Genomic DNA, 16516 nt, shown 5'->3' on the forward strand with positions numbered 1-16516 from the left:
AATGGTAATAATTACAAATACTAATTTATGACAAAATCAATTTTGTATTTTTGTTATAATACAAAAATTAATAACTATAATAAGATACTTTAAATTTTTACAAAATAAATATATATTTTTTAATAAAATTTACATTTATTAGACAAAATATGAACTTTTTGAGCTACTTATGGATGTTTACAACATTTTTTAGTTTTTATACTAATTTATGTACATATATAACATTATAATTTTAATATCTAAGGACTTGTTTATTTGATACAAGATTTTTCATAAGCTATTTTAAATACAATTTAAAAACAATAAAAATATATGGAAATGTACGTATTGTAGATAATTAAAAAAAAAATAGATTTAAATAAAACATTTTGTTTACATATATTTTGTTACGAAACAAAAAATATAAATATATAAACAAAAAACTTTTAGATATTACGTATACTCAGAGCCGTGCAAAGGAGTGCGGGATTGGGGCAAGTGCCCAAGGGTGGCAAAAGTAGCAATATTTTAAAGAGCGTCAAAAAAGCCCTTAAAGCTCTCCCCTTCCCAATGTCCGTCTATGATTAAGGGCGCAATATATAATTGCCCTAGGGCACCACTGATGTTTTGCACGGCACTCCGTATATTTTTATTTTGTTTGCACAATGATTATTTAAAATATTTATACTACCGTATATTATTTCATAATATGATAACATATTATGTTAAAAAATATTTTGAAAAAAATAAATTAACGAATCATCTTAGTACTTACACAATTGTTTTCGTTTATAATGTTTATCATACAATTTAAATTTAATACATTTATATTAGTGGCTTAGTCAGTGCTGAGATACACTTAACCTTCTACTGCAGAGCGATTTTTCTAATTTTGTTATTTTAAAATTTGAAGGCCTGCAAGGATGAAACATCTTGGTCAATTAGCGACTAAATTACCTGGGTGTGGGTCACACCCAATACCCAAATCTCTACTATACAGGATGATTCATTAAATAACACTTATTATTTTCAAGTATATTAATGTTTTTAAAAATATTTTTTTTTCATAATATACAGTCGAAATAAAACAACATTTTGAAAAAAATTATATTTTTTAATATTTTATATCACTACAGTTGGTTAAGTTTTTTACTTTTTCTAAATAACAATAAACATTTTTAATTTCATATTCTGAAGAAAAATATTTCAATGGATAAAAAATGAAATTCAGACGAGTACATTATAAGTATTTAAAGTTTTGGCGAGGGGAGTGGAATACCTCGAAAAATATTGGTCTACTACTCCGCCACTCACTTATAAACTTTAAATACTTATAATTCATAAACTTCTCATCCGAATTTTAATTTTTATGTATACAAATACTCCAAAAATTATTTTGCTTTCGAATATGAAGTTTATAATGTATGTTGTCATTCAAAAAAGTAAAAGACTTAAAAAATTATAACGATAAAATATAATTTAAAATTAAATTATTTTATTTTGACGGAAAATTATGTAAGAAAAATATTTTGAAATAACGAATTTTGTTCGATAAAAGAATCACCCAGTATATGTGTCTCTTCTGAAAGTAATTATTATTGACTTATCAGTAATGTGTAGTTGCATTCCACGAATAAAATTATAGACGTATTTTCTATATTATTATTCAGTATATTAAGATTAATTTGATTAATTAATATATATATATATATATAAATGTAGGTATATATATTATATATACCTAACTCCCATGATCTAGTCAGGATATTCCTACGTGTACCGAATGCTGATTCGTGCGTCACTTGATGATGATTTGAGTATATTGAATTTTTAGAAAAAACTGCTATGATATAAAATATACGCTTTCCGTTATATATATATATACATAAATACATATATTATCACATACTCGTACAATGTAAATAAATTAGCTATAATAAATAATGTTATTAATTTATACAGTATAAATAAGTCTACATGATATAAGCGTAATAGGTACATGTACATCAGGGCCTAATTAAGGAGTTGGTCGCCAGTAGGCTAGGATTGATTTGGCACCCTAGTATAATTAAAAAAATATTTTGTGGCGCCCCCAATTTAACATTGGCCGATTGGCGCCCTAGGCTGTAGCCTACTCAGCCTATTGGTTAATCAGGCCCTGAATTGAACATACAATAGCCCAAATTCGAATTCTACTTTTAGTTGTGTAATTATGTAACTTTTTTTTTAAATACATTGTTTTTCATAAACATAATTTGTATATTGTTTTTCGTAATTTATGCTATACACTTATAATAAAAATAAAAATCTAACCTGGCAATTCAAATAATTAAGTAGTTATATATTTAATAGGAATCAACGCTGAAATTTAAATATAATCGTTCATAAAAAGTGGTTACTTAAAGAAATTTCAGGTTAGGTGCCGCTGCTTTTAACTTATTAACTAGCAGTAAAAATATTATCCAGGTTGTTTTTTAGATGTATTTGAATTTGTGCTGAGTGTCAGGAGAAATAAAACATAAAACAAAAAGGTTAAGTAGAAAAAATATACTGTCGTAAGTGTATAACTCATATATTTAATATTCTTTGACAAATTGATTCGTGATGTACTGTACATCACTATACTTTCAATCTTAACTGTATGCGAGGTGTATTTTGATACTGTTTATTCTAAAATATAATACTTATATTTTATTTATTGATTCAATTATGTTTTTGCGACATTTGTCGTCTCGAAAGTAAAACACTTTTTAATCAATCGACCAATTTATGAAATTTTATTTACGTCATTTTAACTATAATAAGTTTATAGTTAAAATCGTGTGTATTTTTAAATATGTTATTTTGTAGTTTGTTGTGTAACTATGTTATAATATTCAAATAAAGAATAAAATAAATAAAAAAGGTAATAAAAAAAAATTAAACCTAAAACAATTTTTTTAAATGTTCACTTTTTACCTATAGGGTTACAGTTAAATTGTTAATAATTTCATCATTATTAAGTTAAGCTAATATATCTTTTTCTCACGATATATTAATCAAATATATCCAACATTTTTATTTCTTATTTAATTTTGTTCGACAACTGACCACATGACCACATTAGGCACAGGACCTTAGATATTAATCAAGGGCCCTCGGGTAAATTTTTTATTTGAGTAAAAATTAGGTAAAATACAAAATCTGGTTGTTTTGGCCGAACCGAGCCTTCTGACAGTATAATGATCATTTTATTGTGTATGTCAATTTACAAACCACGGGAAAGTTTTAAATAACTAATAATTTATTTATTAGTTATATATTTGTAGGTCAGATAATTTATTTTTGTTCTCGATGTTTCGAGGGGGGGAGGTTAAACACCCGAAACCCATCCCTGCGTTTGCGTCTAGTTTGGACAATATTATGTGTAGATAAATCTTAAAGTAAAATAAAAAAAAATGTTATGACCTTTTTACATTTATAAGTATAATAATGTGCTCATAATATACGTAATGTATAAAAATATAAATATTAGTTCGAGCGTAATGATAATATAATAATACGTACACACAATGTTCAAATTATTGCAGAGACGATAAAAATAAATTGCACGTTTTAAAAATTGGCAAATCTCCGTCCCGTAGGCCGACAGATGGAGTGCGCGGCCGTCGACCCGCCGCCGCAGCAGTCCGGCTCAGCTGACCGACGTCTTCGCCACCACCACCGCCGCCACAACAGCAGAAGTCCCTCCGCCCCTGCTTTTCCAGATCGTGACCGCCCACCCGTCGCGTTGCGGCGGCGCCCCCGATGACGACGTGCATCGGCCGCGAATTCGTCAGTCAGTCGTGCCGTTCACACCCGGTTGAGCTGTACGTGCGTTGTGGTACCGACGCCGCCGCCGCCGCCGCAGCCATCGTATTCGTATTTTCATCATCGGTTTCAATAATAATAATTATATTAAATATAATTTTAATACTGAGAAATGTGCGAAAATTCCAACCGTTGAGTACGCAGAACCGTCACCGTGTGCGCAATACAATAGATATCTCGCGCGATTTTCGTCCATCGGGTGTGCGGTAGTTTTTTTCCGAATTTGATAAAATTTTTTTCACACGTGTTTTTGACTTAAGTTCCGGAGACGGAGTATAGTATAGTATTATATACAAGTACGGCTATTATATTATATAGGTTTCACGCAAACTATACCTGTACGCATACTTAATAATAATAATAATAAAATATATAGCGCCGTGTCGCTGGCGGTCGCGCGAGTGTGCAACAGTTTCCGATCGCGTTTCCGCGCTCCATCGTGCATAAATACGTATAGCCGATATTAAATAAACAGGAGGTACTCCTTCGAGTTTGTCGCAGAGCCGCCCACACCTCCGAGTCCGACATGCGGAGGTTTTTGTTGGCGGTAATCGTGTTGTCGGTGCACCGTCGGTGGGACGGATGCGCCTACCCGACGTCTGCGGAGTCAACCACAGACGGAGAATGTCGCGTAGCAGTACAGCGGTTCCGGTCGGTCGGCCTATACGACACGCCGACGTCGCGGATCGACCAAGGTAAGCGCCACAGTTCATTCTCGGCTTGATATATTTATAGGTACTTACTGTAATCATTATTATGACACTCTATGTTATATCATCGTGACAGCGGCACGTCGAGCTTTACGATAGCTCAAGTTCGCGAGCGAGTAATAACGGTTGTTATTATACGTACCACAGTAGCAAGTCGTTGCTTTTTGTCCCGTTGATAACAGAGGAAGTTATAAGACGTGCTTGTACCACGTTTATGTGAGGATCTGTGATCGGAACGAAAAATAAAAAATTTAAATCTAAATGCTACCGTTCTGACTTGTATACGAATAACTTACCTTAATGTAAAAAAATCCAACTTCAAAAATCTAGCTGGTAGACTACCCATTTATTTAGAAGTTTCTATCTGGATAAAAGTGGCAAAAAAATGAATAAATTAAATTAGAAATTTAGTGATAAAATTAAACGTAAGTAGTATCCTTCATCTTTACATCTGCCATCCGAACAGTGACTTACGATATAGATACAGTTCATGGAGTCGTTGACTTCACCTCCCCCGCAACTGTTTCTGTCTAGGTATATTATATGCTGTTTCACGCTGCAGTGATTCGTCCCATGATTGAGTTTGACAAACCTGTAATGTCAACTCGTCTAACTTCGCGGCAACAGTTTGAATACTGACTCGTAAATGCATTCAAGTACATTTCCTCCGTTGTTGACGAAGTAGATAATGTATATGGTTACAGTAATCAAATATAGGTATAAAATATATCGTGCATGGTATTGAAATCTTTATTGATATTCTATAACTGTGTTAAATTTCATATTTAACTCTAGATCTACTATTCAACTGTTGATTTGTTTTTGTTTGATATGATATGGTAAAATATATAATAGTAATAATATTATGAAAACGTACAATCAGCTGATGATTGGCCCACTTAATAAGAATTTATTATTATGAGTAGGTTTAATATATTTTTCTTAAAAGTTTCACTTATATAGCTATACTCAATGTGGTACAACCAAATCTACAATCATTTGGGTGGTATAACAATCTTATACTCTATAATATAGAAGGAAAATTTTCAATTGAAAAATATAAAAATTTTACAATACTCTAAATTTTAATAATATTTATTAAATTAATTCTAAAAATTTTCTTAATTAATATCAATACATAATATTTTACTTTTTAATAATTATATTATTTAATTAACTCATCATTCATGTTATTTATATATTTAATAATATTACATGCACATTAAAATTAAAATTGTTGAAAGCGATTTAACTATATAGATAGACATAATACTGTATAATAATATATATTATGATTATACATATTGTATTATAATGTACTTAACAGTTAACAGACATCAGTTATCGATGATACTCACACATAATAAGTTAAGCTATATTTGCATACGTAGAGTGGCAAAGTCTGTGGTATTCGAGGACTTTAAAAACCTTCCGTTCCATCAGAAATTTCGAATATACTATGAAAAATGTAACTATATGTATTAAAATTGTAATTTGTATGAAGGTTGCTGAAAAAGTCTAAAATTGTATATACCTATAGTATTAGCATATTAAACTTATGAGTTACGAGGAATCCTAGTTATAAACCTCTCATACATAGTTAAATTAAAATTAAGATAATATAAAATTATTATTAAATTAATATAAATTAATACTTTTAAATTTTAACAACTATTATAGTATCATAGAATGAGTATTATAGAAACGCAATACATACCATTGATTCATCCGAAATAATGGTTATGCAGTAAAAGAGTTTAATCAGCTATAAAATCTCATCTTTATTTCTTTTCATTCGAGGTTTTTTACGACAAAAAATTACTTTCTTTCTACTTTTTAGATTGAACATAGTTTATAAAAATGAGATAACAAAGACTACTTAGTTAAAAAAACATCAACAAAATAAAATAATAAATAGTGGTGTGCTTTTCTTCTTTTAGTTTTTAAGTTATAAAACTTTACCAATAAAAGCAATGATAACAATAAGTAGTAATTTTAATTTAATTAAGTAATACCATAATAGGATGATTTTGATTTAAATGGGATTTACTGTTTGAGTTGAATATTATTTTTCAGACTAAATTTCCATAATAATTTATTACGTATGTACATCATGTTAACCTCGAGGGTGTGTTCATCTCTGTAAAAAAAGGTACTGAACAGTGAATTCCTAATTGAACACGTTGCGTTGGTTTTTGTTATTTTGTAAATTATATCACAATGACTTCATTATTCCATGGTAACAGGGACTGTGTAATCGTAATCTCATGTTCTCCGTATAAAATTATATTATTGCCGTACAAGTCAGCCGCCTCCCATTAATTCAACTAAAACACGGTAACCACAAGCGCCGGCGCGATTACGTGCACGCGTGATACGTGTAACTGAATCCAATAATATTATAGGTGCATATAATACTGTAGAATGAAGGGTCTAAAAACTTGTTATTAACATATTAATTGTAATAAAAATGACAAATTTCTGACCGATTAGTTTTAATTAATCATCTTGTATTTGTCGTATTTTTAAAAACACAACTTTTATGAAAACTAATGACAATAAAATTGATACTGTAAATATTATTTATTGTAGTAGTTTAAAAAATTAAAAATAAATGATTTGCATAACATGTTAATTGTAAGCAATATAGATGAATTAAAACAATCATAATTAAAAATACATTAACAGACACGTTTATTAATTAGTTATTTATCATGTTTTATACATTATATGTGTCTGTCAATCAATGTAAATTTAATGCAGTTGTTTCTAACTGAATTTATATATTTTGCTTTGTTTTGAATTTGAGTTTTATCCAAGTTTCTAATTAATTTGAAAAAAAAAAATGTCTCTGTTATAAATCGTGTTCAAATTTGTAGTATGTTATAAAAAAGATGATTCAAATACTGCCCACAGTAGTACTACGTGGGCAGTATATATTATGAGTTTGAAATTGAAGGCCGTACAAATAGAAAAAAGTTAGCTGACCAAAATATGCCCAAACAACTAAAACTCAATAAAATAACGAATATTATCACATGACATACGTGCTATTGGGACTTAGGTGGGGACATCGTTGTTTGGCCGAATTCCCGTGGCTGATTGCCAACCGGACCAAGTGGGCGCGGACAATATTTTCATGCATTAGCCAAAATTAAAAAAAGTAATCCGGCGGGTCACTAAAAGTTACTTTATCACCAATATATGGTCATTAAAAAAATTTTACGTCTTAATAAAATCTCATTGCTAACAATACACTCGAAATTATTTTAATTAATAATTAATATTATACTTTTTCATTCCACAATATATTATGTCCATTTTGTCAACATTGGATGCAAACAAACTAAATGAATTTAAACAATTATTTAATAAAACCATTTACATAAAATAAGTGATTTAATTATATAATTCAACAGCCGTGACATCTTTAATACAATTTCCGTTTTCCGAGAATTGTAACTTGTAAGTACTTTTTTAATATACCTATATCTACTGTTAACTATAATTCAAGTATAATAATTACTTGTACTAAAATATGTTGTGATTCAAACTGATCAAGTTTTTTTTCAACAATGAAAACTAAACTATTGTATTATAATATCTTCCATAGGATGGCATTATAATAATTATAACTCTCATAAAAATGTTTAAAATTATACTAAACTAGTATCAAAATGATTATAGCCTATTAGGAACTCAAAATTTAAATAAATATGAATTAAAAGTTGTATAATCATACAATAGGTAATGTAAAAACAGTCATTCATGACCGAACATCCGTTCCAGAATTGCAGTCAAAATATTATAATAGCCTATTTGAGATTCCACTGTTTGTCACGTCTGTGTGTAAAACAATGTAGAATTAAAGTGGGAATGAGCCAAATAACTCCGCAATTGTCTGTAAAGTTAATAATAGGAAGGCGGATTTATTGGTCTTAAAAATTCCTTATATGCATTTGAGTTGAAAAAAGTAGACGTTTCATTTAAAACTCATCCGGGAAGTCGGCCAAATGGATTTATCAATGTTGTAAATAGGATAATACGGTATGGTAAATGGTAATATTATTTAAAAGCTTTTCCACATTATTTATGATGTTATGCTTTATTACTTGTGTGATGATTTGATGACGTTCAAATCTAAAATTATAGGCTCATCAACAGTATGTATAATGTATATTAAATATAAAGTTTTTAAAATAATAATAATAATAATATGATAAATCGGGTTGTAAATTTTTAATGGTCCACTGTATGAAACACCCTTTAGTGTAATCTTATTCGTATAAAATAGAATTATGACTGTACAATATTTCTGCATTGAGCATGGTTTAGGGTATAATAATTTGTGTTTTTTTTCTCAAGATATAATAATAATACACGGAATTACGTAGTTTGAACCAGTGTGGAAATTAAAATACCTTATTGAAACGATAAGTACGTTTATGCTCTATATAATAATAATAGTAATAATATAATAATATGCGTTTATTCTCGAGTAACGTGAATCCACTATTTATATTTACCATATTATATTCTTTATACAATAGGTATTGTGTGACAACCGTGGAAATTGTTATACATAGCGCCAGATCTAACCATAGTTGCGCAACCAATGAGGGGGTATTTGGATTCTGGGCCTCTCCCCCTGAATCATACTTGAGTATTTATTTATATCAAACAATAAATTTTATTTGGTATTAACATAAATTATAATAATTATATTATTAGCAATAATATATAGGTAAGGCACTAAAATATACCACAGATCTTTTACGAGTTTCAATGACACAAGTTAAACCTGAAAAGCTAAATCATACGTATATGCTATATGTAGTCCTCTCAAAAGTATTGTAGAAATGAAAAACTATAGGCACACTCGTCCATTTTCACGCATATAACATTATTTGTACTTGTAATGTACACTTGACACGTAATATTTTCGTATAATATCCATTATTTCGCACGCACACATAATAATATTACCAGTTTATGACTTATGATATGGTACCTATGTACATCAATACAAACACAATACGAGTATATTATATAGATACATTTCGTGAAATAACAATAATAGTACTGACATATATTACGTGACTCGTCACGAATGATATTACAGGAGAGCTTGTTTTGAATTTAATATTTCGATATCGTTAATGACACATCCCCTAACAGGCATATATTAGTTGTCCTCAAAATTTAATTTTTTTATTTCGATTCCCTCTTAAACTATTATGAGTAAAATGTACCAGTTATCCTCAAAATATTATGTATCCGATCACAAAATTACACCTGTCGTAAAATAGGGGAGGTAATTAGGTAACGGTAAAACGTATTGCTGACACAGGATTATTAGTACTAAATAATGAAAAAAAAATTTATTTACTAACAGAATGAATACAATATTTTTAATGATAAAGCAGCACAAATTGTTATTTGTAAAAAAATAATGTAATTAAAAAAATTGACGTGTTTAAAATTACTCATGTCATAGTAAAGTTGTACTTTTTATACTATAGTTACGCTATTTTACGTTGAGAGCAATTTAGTCAATATACATTTGATTGGAGAAAATTAGTACATTTTTTAAATGCTAAACATAGTCGTTGATGGTAACTGGTTAACAACCCCTCTCCCGCAACACTCATCTGTAGCTATATGGCCGGTATTCGTGTATCCGGACATCCGGACCGAGGTTCCCGCCAACGTCTACTCCCAATTCATGCAATATTGCTATTATTATTATTACACGTGGTGCCTGGCGCTCTGGTCAAAGCGACCGGTGGTGCTGGCGGTTCGTCGTAAGAGACCGGTGTGTGCTCACACACACACGCACATACTAACACACAGGTTTAAAGCGCGTGAAAAGGTGTATGTATTTCTAAGTATGTGTATGTGTGTGACGGTGGCGGTGTGGTGCTCAACGGGGTAGCGGCGGCTGCGGAGCAACACACACACACACACACACACACACACACTCTCACTGGTGCATTCCATTAAGTCTGGCAACGATGGTTTTTAAACGCCGGTGGCCCGCCGCCGCCGTACACGTACACCTCCCACGCGGTATATATACCTGTCCTCCCACCCCCCGCCGCGCATGTCCCTGAATCGCGCCGCGGACGAAGCACCGGACACCCGAAACTTGTATAATAACAATATTATTATTATGTTCCCACGATGAGTCGAAAACGACGACCGCCGCCGACGATCGCATTGCCGCCACCGACTTAGGCTATAATAAGTATATTATGTACCCCGCTCCCCTCACTTCCTCTGCTCAGGATTTATATTATAAATTACCCATTCCATGGTTTATTTTTACGGAAATCGTTTTGATCAGATATTTTTATCAATGCGACGTCTTACACAGTTACACAATCTGTTCACTATAATAATATTACCAATATAGTTCAATACTATATATCTGTTCAAATACCAGCAAAAAGAAATTTGGTATATGGCTATACTTTATTTTTAAATCTTACTTAGCGAAGTTCAATTAAAAATGAAATTTTATTTAAAAACTATTACTGTTAAGACATAATAATGTGTAATTCTACTCATTGGGAGGGGGTCTATTCCCGCGGTAATCGACCAACTTGATAATATCGAGCTTTTCTCGAAGTTTATTAAATTTAATTTCCAACCGTCCGTAGTCGATTTCCGTTTTCGAGTCACGCACACCGCCGCCGTCGCCCTCGTCGAATAATGTAAATCTATTGCGCGTGCTTAGGAATGCCATTCGAGCGTTAGACAACCGCCATCTATGGCTACGTAGATCGGGTTAAACGATCGTGCGTTATAAAAAGTGTGTGTATATATACGCGTGCTGGTCAATGAATATGACGTTAAGACGATATATTCTTTTGATAATACAATATATTACATTATTAGTTATTACTATGTAATATTTATGTATATAATATATTATGGAGAAGTGGTGGTTGTGCAGTCGTTAATCCGGAGAAAAAAACTCCGAAGACCCTCGCTTTATATAACTGCTATAGCACTTTACACAATATAATATAGTTAAGCATATCCCGTGCAGTATAAACCAACCTACGTACTTAATATCGGAAGACGTATAATCCAACACTTCGGCGATTAAAAATCATTCGAAATTCTATTAATCGTGACGTTTTGAAATTTATCATTATTTAATTCAATTATTTTTATGGTGCGAAAGCTATCTCATACGTAGGTATCTATCATAAAAATAATATGTTCAAATAATAAAATACGTTACGTTTTTTTTTTAATAGGTCAGCCTAACCTACGTTTATTTTTCTTAGATACCTGCTATACAATGTATATTGTATAGAGACGTTTTGAAAAACATCAAGTGCAATAATATTATATTGTGTAACTTCTAGGAACAAATATATTTTTTCGACATTTAATAATTATTTATTGAGTATGTAGTATATATGCGGTTATTTTTGTTGTTTTAATGTTCGAAAAGAGAATTCAAACATTTCGTATTAAGTCACTATTCTTAATGTAGGTATGTGTACTTGTATACGCTGCAAGATTATTCGGGAGACGCTGAGTCAGCAGTTTGTTTCGATTGTTACGCGGGCACTATCATCGGATAAGGGCTTTACATTGTACCTATATGTGCGCGCAATAAATAAATCGAGACTTTTTTTGTAATATTTTCTTTTGGAAGACATATTTTAATTGTGTGTGCAAATCAAGACAATGATTATGAATGTGTAAAAACGGGGTTTTAATTGTTGTTATTAATTTATTGTTGGCTTTTTATGATCATCATGACTACTGATTTAGAGATTATATTAGTATTTGTATTTTGGTACAGATATATTGAATAGACCAAACAGATTAAATATATTAGATTTAAACATATATATACTAAATATATAACGTAACTATTATGTGAGACTGTGAAAATGGTTATGATTTATAATATAATAGGTAGCCGTCAGATTAATTTGTTTAGAATTCTGTGGATTATATATATTTAATATTTATAGATACTTAAATTATGATATAATAATATACATAATATGCATTAAATAAGCACTGTAAAAACTAATGTATTCAATTGTAATTCAGTTGGTTTAGAACCCGACAAACCCTATTGCGTCACAACCTAATGTTTATTTTTCATAAAAGGCAAAATAATTTGAATACATTCTTTGCTTGTTTTATAATATACCAACGATTACAGTATTTCATTTATTGTACAATTTAGTTTATTTGATTAGTAAACAAACAATTATCTACTAATGAAACCTACTAATACACAAATAATAATTATTAGTGTTCAGTATTCACCATATAAAATAGTAACATTTTAAAATATGAATTTTACTTATCATAGCTTCCGTCATTTTATGATATATAAAAGCTATAATATCATACTGTAACGATAGTTCATGTACAAACTTTACGTGCACTATAATATTTTGATGAATGTATAAACTTTAAACTTGGTAAGGTATGTGTTGCCTCTGAACTCTGATTGATTAAAAAGTTTTACCTATCATGCTACTATATAGAAATTTAATTTACAGGTCTGTTACAACATTATTTTATTGTGGACGAAATTACAAGTTCTATAATTTTATGAAATGACTTTAAATAAGTTATCTTTTATAATTAATTCCTAGTTTATAGAAAGTAGGTTTATAAACTGAAAACAATATAATACGAGTATAATATAATACAATATAATATAATATACAATATAATCAAACTAATCAGGCATGATTTCACCCTGGGAACACCTTTTTATTAGTAACCCTTTCCCTGAAATTGTCACTATACTTCTATTTTTAACTGATCTTTGCATGAAACATAGATAATATTTGAAAAAAGTAAATAATTATACATTTTCGGGGGAGGGAGAAAGGAAAAGAAGAAAACAACCAAGTCTTTTCAAAATAATGGAGAAATATTAGTATATTAGACATGATTTAATTTTCATGTTATTTTTGAACTATTTATAGAAATTTGAATTTTTTTCTATTTATGTTGATAAATTTAATTTTTTTTAGTCAAAAACTTTGAAAACTTAGTATAATTTACTTAATAAGTTATATTTTATTTTAAGTTGTATTATAGTTGATAAAATGGAATTACTACTATGCCATCCCATATTCCCATAGAATACAATATATAGACTCGTATGAAAACTGTTTAAATCTTTATTTCTGCCGGAAAAATAAAAGAGATTTTTAAAACAATTAATTGGTAATAGTGTATCGTAGTTTTTAGTTTATATTTCCACATAAAAAAAATTAATAAACATTAATAATATTTAAATTAAATTTTGTTACCTACGAACTATGCATGGTGGAGAAACGATTGATAAGTTACGTTATAAAAAAAAATACTTACATAACTACGACTGATAAAAATTGATTACTAAGTAGATATTTAAATTTCTTCATCCCTAAAATTCCGCACCCGACTTAATCCCCTTCCCCCACCACTAAATGTGCAACTGCAGTCCACGCTCACTATAATTATATATATTTGTCATCATTACAATCTATATTATTATGATTGTAATTCATAACGAATTGAATAAATGTTCATTAAAGCATGAGTATATTATTAATTGTCAGTTATACACAAATTAGTGGTTTGTAGCACTAATTTCTCATAGTAAAATAATAAAATATAATGTATAATTTATTTTTAAGCTGCTATTGTTTTCATTTTTAAGTTGTTATTACCGTATAAACACAATCAGTAATTAATTTGTCCATTGTGAATACATATAATACGAGTGTATTTTAGGCGTACACACTCAAACATTTCATTCAAAATTAGTAATTTTTGGAACATTCTGACAGTAATATTACAGTTAGTTAATTTAATAATATATCTTATACAAAATTATCAAATTCACGGGATATCAACTATCAATTGAATGCGTGTATTTGATTATGTTAAGGTCACGGATCTATGATTTTGTCCAGGATAATGTCATATCTACATTGTGTCGTAGCTCGTTGGTATGATAATATTCTATGGTTATTACATACGTGAATATTAATTAATAATTATAAAGACAACCCAAACGATGTGACTACATATATTTCATAACACTATACAATATATAGTTCTGGATTAAGGCTGTAGTCTCTTTTTTTACATGAGCTTACTGATTACCATATTTATGCATGATTGCATAATACATTCAAATATACCTATACAGATAATATAAATAACTTTATTTTTAAATCAAATCAAATATTTTCATAAAAGCTGTATTTTTGTTTGTAAGTACTAAGTAAACTTATAATAATTATTTATTAGAGCAATATAGTCACAGAAAAAAATGTTGCAACCCTAAATTTATAAGATTATCAATAACGATACAGATCTGATTTGTTAAAATGAAGTTATATTATTAAACTGTTAAATCGTCAGTTTTAATTTTAAATTTAAAAAAACCTAACGGTTTTTATATTTGTGTATCCTTTCGGCTTTCGTCGAGCTGTTTAAATGGATAACACGTCGCGAGTTGAAATTAAACTCGAAGTGTATATTATTTTACGTATAAATTACTGTCGTCGCTTCATTTCTTGTTTACGACTATATGCTATATATCTAACTGCCAAAAGAAAACTCAACAGAAATAGAAGGTATCCTAATAATAGTCGCGGTGATAAATTCATGAAATTATACTATACATTACGACCGACCGCAACGGTTCAGCTTGGATTAATAATTATATTATGTAACTCGTAAGTCACACATATTGACAGATACGAGCAACAGTCTTAGGTATACGTAACATTAAAATAATAATATTATGTTAATATGTTTGTTGTTGAAAACAGATTAACATTTTTAATTATGAAGAAAAAAAAGTTTTAAAAAAATAACGCTTGAAATATTATATACTTGTATTAATAGCATTAAAATAAAATATATGATACTTGAAGAAAAATAATATACGATATAACATAAAAACGCAGTGCGTATGTGACAAAAGATAAGTAGCTAAAATATAATATCTATATATGACTATGATTTCAGTATGTGTGATAACATTGTGTCGCTAAAAAATAAATTATTTTCCTATCTAAAGCTAATCTACCTACAGAGTTGCACTGTGTATGAAAATCTTTACTTCAATAAATCGCACTTAAGGTCATCGTTGTAATGTAGTTTTTTAAAGTGTTTTGCAGACTGTACGCATAGCTTTTTATTTATTAAATTTACTCAAATAAATATGACAAGGAGCCTATAATGTATAATATATATAGCAATTAGTATAATGTATTCTGGTTTTTTAGTTTGTCAAATCAAATATATACATAATGTTCGTTTAAGATAGAAATCATCGATCACTTATTATTTATACTACTACTCTACTATTACAGTTAGTACATATAATAAATTATTTTTTCTGACCGGCTTTAGACCGTTGTAGAAGAGAAAAGGTTGAAACGTTTAAAAATACTATATAATTTATATATTTATCGATCATATTATTATGCTAATACATCGTTTATTATCATATAATACAATAAATATAATATTAATTAGTAATTACCATTACGAGTACTCACACACATATACACTTTTCGTGTTGGATGGGTGTATTACCAGCATACAGTAATTTAAAATTCGTTATACCTGCAGTGGCTCTACGGCAACGACGGCGGTCAATGATCTCTCTCTCTCTCTCTCTCTCTTTCTGTCTACGGCCAGTTTTACCGAAAACGCCCGAGTGCGCGTGCATCGCGTCTAATAGCGTATAGCGTACCTACAGTGAAAACGGTTGGTTGGAAAAACTATATACACCGTGTCTGGCCGACGACAGTAGTGGCGACAGTTTCGAGTGTATCTATATAATACATTAATACACACATGGCGGACGTGTCAAAGATGTGCGAGGACGCCGAACCTTTGCGCACCGAATCATTATTATATTATTTATGTATATAATAATAAAAATAATAATATATAATATTATATATATAAAGAAG

General features: G+C 29.6%; 1 protein-coding gene across 1 annotated transcript in view; it reads left to right on the top strand.

Annotated features, from left to right (window-relative positions):
- The first annotated feature begins 3786 nt into the window (after positions 1-3786).
- Positions 3787-16516, top strand: part of LOC132927866 (division abnormally delayed protein-like) — a 79128-nt gene continuing 66398 nt past the window's right edge. The window contains exon 1 of the mRNA XM_060992449.1: positions 3787-4523. Within this exon, the coding sequence (XP_060848432.1) occupies positions 4355-4523 (169 nt within the window). The 5' untranslated portion in view covers positions 3787-4354. The remainder of the gene's footprint in view (positions 4524-16516) is intronic.

This window comes from Rhopalosiphum padi, chromosome 1, assembly GCF_020882245.1.
Source record: "Rhopalosiphum padi isolate XX-2018 chromosome 1, ASM2088224v1, whole genome shotgun sequence".
NCBI lineage: Eukaryota > Metazoa > Arthropoda > Insecta > Hemiptera > Aphididae > Rhopalosiphum > Rhopalosiphum padi.